This window comes from Mus pahari, chromosome 5 (assembly GCF_900095145.1).
Source record: "Mus pahari chromosome 5, PAHARI_EIJ_v1.1, whole genome shotgun sequence".
Classification (NCBI taxonomy): Eukaryota; Metazoa; Chordata; class Mammalia; order Rodentia; family Muridae; genus Mus; species Mus pahari.
Window position 1 is genome coordinate 60,589,861 of NC_034594.1, and position 6,223 is coordinate 60,596,083.

The 6,223-nt window shown below is 47.3% G+C and overlaps 1 protein-coding gene across 1 annotated transcript in view; it reads right to left on the reverse strand.

Moving 5' to 3' along the window:
* Window positions 1–6: 6 nt before the first annotated feature.
* LOC110321617 (collagen alpha-4(IV) chain) overlaps window positions 7–6,223 on the reverse strand; it is a 121,830-nt gene continuing 115,613 nt past the window's right edge. The window contains exons 45-48 of the mRNA XM_029538683.1: window positions 2,465–2,581; window positions 1,429–1,617; window positions 915–1,201; window positions 7–502 (exon numbers count right to left, since the gene is read on the reverse strand). Of these exons, the coding sequence (XP_029394543.1) occupies window positions 239–502; window positions 915–1,201; window positions 1,429–1,617; window positions 2,465–2,581 (857 nt within the window). The 3' untranslated portion in view covers window positions 7–238. The remainder of the gene's footprint in view (window positions 503–914; window positions 1,202–1,428; window positions 1,618–2,464; window positions 2,582–6,223) is intronic.

Genomic DNA, 6,223 nt, shown 5'->3' on the forward strand with positions numbered 1-6,223 from the left:
GTGTGTGTGTGTGTGTGTGTGTGTGTGTGTGTTGGGGGGTCTAACAACTCCACATGTACAATGTTTGCTTGATCCGTAGAGGGGAGGAGGAGGAGGAGGAGGCCGGGAATAACCACTCTGAGACAAGGCATGGCAGAAGGAGTCTGGATAGAGCACCACTGAATTTGCTGGAATAGTTGGGGAAGTTTGTCCTCCATGGGATGTCTGTCTTGATGCCTGTTGGCATGTTTTGAATTCTTTAGCTGTTCTTCATGCAAACCTGGCACCTGCTGATTTTCTGGCGCTGGGCCTGAACTTCTTTCAAGGTGTCTGGTGATGGGCCAGAGGCAAACTGCAGGTCTGGGTTCACGGTAGTCAGCCAGAAGCTGTACTCATTTGCAAAAAAGTGACAGGTTCCCTGCCGGCCCTGGCATTCAAGGAACGGTGTGGCTCTGAAGTCTTCTAGGCAGCTGCCAGGTGACATCAGCGCCTGCCCACCTCCTTGGTCCCCAGCTCCAGTGTGCTACCCAGACAAGGATAAAGAATTAGGGCTCAGGTACTCAAGACCACCAGGACAGAAGCAGCGGCATGTCCAGGTCTGGCTCTACTCTAAAATTCCTCCTTAAGTCACTCCATAAAGAACAATTTACGGTCTGCTGAAGAGCAGTAGGAAGTGTGTCGTGTGTGTGTGTGTGTGTGTGTGTGTGTGTGTGTGTGTGTGTGCCAAATAGAACCAATTTCACTGATGGCTGAAGTAAATCCATCTTCTACCAGAATTACCAATAGAATAATTGATGAGAAAAGATAAAAGCAATAATGATGGCCCTAAATCTCAGCCGTCCACAGTCTGCAGTAGCTTGCATACCTCATGTCCTCTGGTTTCTACACAGTACTACTATCTAGACAGGAATAAGATTCAAGGGCAGGAGACTCACCATCAGAAATGAGTACCCGATCCAGAGGCTCTTCCATGTCCGTGGACACGGTGGGATGGATTGGTCCTGACTGTGGACCGCCACCGCCTGTGCTGGGGCCTCACACACTGCACAGCGGCTGATGTAAGGGCGGATCTCTTCTTCTGAGAGTGGCATCATAGGAAGAGGAGCTGCACTGGACAGCCAGTAGGACCTGTCATTTCTCTGGGCATAGTGGCACACTTGGTGGATGTTGCAGTAGGCAAAGGGTAGAGTGCTAAACACAGGAAGACAAGAGCCTGCCAAACCTTGGAGAGAAGAACATACACAGTGTATGAGCAGCTAGTTGTATGCAAGCAGCCACATGTGGCCTTTTACAGACACCTATGGAGAACCATGTATTATAAACCACATGTGGCCTTTTACAGACACCTATGGAGAACCATGCCTAGGTTAACTCCTAGGTTTTTTCTCTGAGCCACAGCATGAACGACCCCATATAGCACATGACAGCTTATTCTTGAGGTATCCATACCAAGATCTTGATTGTGCGCCTTCTCCTGTCCTTCCATGTATAATAAGCTGTACCCTGTCCAAAGCCGAGGCATGCCCACAGGGCAGGCCGGCTCTTGGTCTGTCTGACTGTGGAGGACCAGGAGGAAGCCACTGAGGGATCCGGGGCCAAACCCCTTGGGCCCAGGATCACCAGTTGGACCGGGAGGGCCTTGAGAAAGATAAAACAAGAGGGGGAAAAAAAAACCACATTTAATAGGCATTTTCAAATATCTCTGTTTCAACATCATATTCAACATCAGGAAAGAGAGGGGAGAAGGACACACCCTGCCCCTCCAGATTGCCACCCTAGCCTGTCTATAGTACACAAACTCCTCCAGCAAGGCCTTTATGCTTCTGCAAGGCTGATGACTCAACTGAGAACTGAAAAATATATATTTTTTAATTGCTTCTGAATTAAACACGTAGTCTCCATTCCCTGTCAGTTTCCCTAAATGATGCACTATACCAATGACCCGTATAGGACCAGTATCACTTTCAGTAAAACAAGGAGTCCAGATTCCCAGGAACTCCATTAAAGCCCACTACATCTAATAACCAGTGATGGCTGACATGGAGACGGGAGGATGCTTGCAGCCCCTTGCTGGGGCAGCCTTGCCAGTTGGCAAGCTCCAGACCCAGTAAGAAATCTAGGATGAAAAACCGGGTGGAGAGCGACTGCCTAAGAGCCACCATATTCATACATGTGCACACACGCATACACGCTAAACACATGAGAGGAAATGTGCACGGTAGATCAAAAAGGATTAAAGCAGTCCGAGATTTTCACCTGTATATAAAGAAGGGGTGTCTTAGAAGCCCCTCCCCCACAGTTACTAAGGATAAAAACGCCTCCTGGGTGACTGGGATTTCTTAGCAAAAGATAAGAAACGTGAAATGCCCTCCTGATGCTCCCAGAGCTGGTATTCAAGGTAAAGCTGTGTGTAAATGCCCACACTGGATGTTGCTGACAGCACACTCGGTAGTGGCGGAGGAAAGGGTAGAAAGGGAACTTTTACCTGGTGCTCCAGGACAGCCAGCCTCTCCAGTGTCACCTTTGCGTCCAGGAGGCCCGGGAGAACCAGGGATGCCATCCTGGCCCCTTCTGCCATCTGGGCCAGGCTCTCCTTTGCACCCTGCAGGAAAGTTCATGATAGTGGTGGTGGTAACTATAGCCTATGCATCCCATGAGTTGACTCTGAGCCTCCTGTCCTCTTTGATGACATTGGATCTACTCATTTGGTCTACCCAAGTGCATGGCATTGGCTTATGGCCTCCACCATAAATGGGGCAATAGAGGTCCTGAAAGGTACAGCAAATTGACCTAGATTATGGCACAGTCCTGTAAAGGGTTAGATCATCTCTGAAGCTCTAGACCAGGGAAGGTTGAGAGGGAGCTTATCCCATTTTCTTCATTATTGGTTGGTTGGTTGTTTTTTGTTTTTTGTTTTGTTTTGTTTTTGTTTTTAGAAAACATTGAACATGTATTGCCTTTATATTCAAATATTCTTTCATGATGATGTTTTTAAAATCTGGATGGAGGAGTGGAGGAATGAGTTATATTTATTAGGATTCATTTTATTGGTAGTGTCTGGTTGCTGTTGTTTTTTTTTGGTTTTTGTTTTTTTCTTTTGAGATGGGCTCTCTCTGTACCCCTGGCTGTCCTAGAACTTGCTCTGTAGACCAGGCTGGTCTTGGAATCAGAAATCCACCTGCCTCTGACTTCCAAGTGCTGGGATTTAAAGGTGTGTGCCACCAGTGACCGGCTTAGGATTCGGTTTCCAAGAATGGATTGTTATCAAGGGTTTATGATGTACTCATTTCAAGCTAACCAACCCCTTCATAAAAATTATCAACTGAGACTTCATAGCAGCCACATATGGCCCAGGCTCCACTTACTCCAGGAGAGAGAGAGAGAGAGAGAGAGAGAGAGAGAGAGAGAGAAACTTCAGCAGGCATGGAGAGCACATATGGACTAACCTGGCTGGCAGCAAGGGCAGAGGTGGTGTCCATCAGGCCCCTGCCCCGATTCTTGACAAGGTTCAGATACATCATTATAGATCTTGGCACACTAGTCCTGCAGAGTATTTTAACTGCTTGGCATCCTTTTTCTTCCTCTAGTTCCTCAACTGCAGTTTCTATGGGATCATGGTAGCACCCGTGTCTGACTGTTTATACCATTAGACCCATTTAGCTGACTAATTTGCCCTCTCCATGTTTCTAGATGCTACTTGTTAAACTCCTTCCTTGAATAAACTGATTACTGGCTGGTGTGTGCCACCCTTCTTCCAAATTCATATTGAATTCCTAACCCCCAGTGGCTTAGAAAATCTGTATTTGGCAACAATGTCTTTAAAGGTATACTCAAGGCATCTCGAGGTCCTTAGGGCAGGCAAACCCAGTCTGGCTGGGATCTCTATAGGAAGAGAGAAAAGGCTACAGTGGGCAGAAGACTCGCAAAAGAAACCAAATCCCATGGCTGCCTTAATCTGAGACTTCCCTCCAAAGCCAAGGGATGAGGTATTTGTAGAGCTCTTGCCCTGTTCATTTGCTATGGCTGCCAAGAGCAAACAGAAACATAGCTTGACACCAGCCCTGCAGCCAAAGAAGGTGGAATGTGAGGTCACTTTGCTGATGACAGGGCTGAACCTAGAAAACAAAGGGACTGACCGAAGACACTGTCCAAATCCTGTCCCATCCGAGCACCAGCCCTGTCCTGAAGAAGGCTGCAGGGCCTGGGCTTGGCAAGCAAGCAACATCAGGGATGGCAGATATCAATTCCTACCCTGGGTGGCTCTAAAACCCTTCCCTTTAGAGCATTTCCCTCTGCTGCTTCAGTACAGACTCTGCCTGGGTTTTGTACCCTTGCTCTAGTAACTAGCAATTGGAGTACTCAAGATGAAGTTTTCAAAGATGGAGTTACAGGCGGTGTCTTTGAGCTGCCCAATATGGGTGCTGAGATATGAACTCTGGTCCTTGTAACTCTGTTTGCTTGCTTGCTTTTGAGACAGTGTTTCTCTGTGCAGCCCTTTCTGCCCTGGAACTTGCTCTGTAGACTTGCTCTTCGAGATCTGCCTCTGCCTCCCAGCAAGCAAGCACTTAACCCTTGGGTCATCTCTCCACCCTCTTTCTGCCAACTTTTTTTTTTTTTTTTTGGTTTTTTCGAGACAGGGTTTCTCTGTATAGCTCTGGCTGTCCTGGAACTCACTTGGTAGACCAGGCTGGCCTCGAACTCAGAAATTCGCCTGCCTCTGCCTCCCGAGTGCTGGGATTAAAGGCCCTGCCAACTCTTAATACCATAAGTGGTACCCAAGGAACTTATAGTAAGGAACCAATACCTGCAAAGAGATTTATGGCTCATGCAGTTGCTTTGTGATGCCATCATTGGCAGTTAACATACAAGTCTCTGATGTGAGGAGACCGAGAACCCACGCAGAGTGCGTGCAGTCAAGTTTCAGAGTGTCCCGTCCTAGCCACCATACTTATCCTCTGATATAATCATGGATGCTTAAGTATGAAATGTTCATTATCCAGGCAGACAGACATGCTTTAAGAGCTTCTGATCAGAGTGAAAAAGTAAGACCACCTTAAATGCATTTAAGGTGGTCCCAGAACAGCAGCAGCACCCAGAACTCTAAGAAAAATGAATCTCACAGCCCAGTCCACAATTGAGAAGCCAGAAAGTCTAGGCTGGGACCAGTAATATGTATTTTTAAAAGCTCTCCAGGGAGGGAGAGTAAAGGGGGGGATTCTGGAGTTCCAACAGGCTTGAAATCCCAGGCTCTCTCCTATTTCTGGCTAAGTTCCATTGCCCAGGCTAACCTTCAGGACTTTGGGGCTATTGTCACGACCTTCTCTTTTCCTTGGCCTGCTGCTCCAAGCACAGAGCCTTACTGGATTCATTTATTTCTTGCAGAGTGCTGGCACCAAAGCAGTCGATAAATAGTTCATGAAAGTGGTGGTTAAATGAGTTATGGCACAATCAAATAATGCAATACTCTACAGCCGCCACAGACGATACTGTTGGAAAATATGTAATGACACAGAACTGATGTCATGTTAAGACCACCAGTTTGCAAAAATGGGGGGGGGGGGCGGGTAGAACAGACTCTTTTAAAAACGTGCAGAAGTAAGGGTAGACAGCCACCCAGCCAGCTGTGCCATTTTAAGCTGTGTTTACTGTGTTTTTCTTTTATGTTTAAACACCTGTAATAAGTTTGTTGTTGTTGTTGTTGTTGTTGTTGTTGTTGTTTGGGGGGAGTTCACCTGCTATGTGTATCATTGTGCATGAGTATGCATTTATGCAGAGACCAGAATTTAAAAGTCTTCCTTGACAGTCACCTTCCTTCCAGTCCCCCTCTGCTTGGTTCGTAGACAGGGTCTCTCACAGAATCTGAAGCTCGCAGCCCTTCTAGACTGGCCATCCAGCAAGGCCCCAGGCTCCTAATTGGAGCTGGCTGCCCAGCCCTGGTCTCTGAGCACACTGGCTGCTGAGCTCTTTTACATGCATCTCAGCTGCCCATGCTTATGTAGAGAGTGCTTTCCAAGCCTGGTGGTGACACATGCCTTAGGAGGCAGAGGCAGGAGTCTCTCTGTGAGTTCAAGGCCAGCCTGGTCTACAAAGCAAGTTCTAGGACAGCCAGGGCTACGAAAAGAAACTCTGCCTCAAAAACATACATACATACATACATACATACAAAAATAAAGGAAAGGAAGTTGAGAGAGGAAAAGAGAGAGAGAGAGAGAGAGAGAGAGAGAGAGAGAGAGAGAGAGAGAAG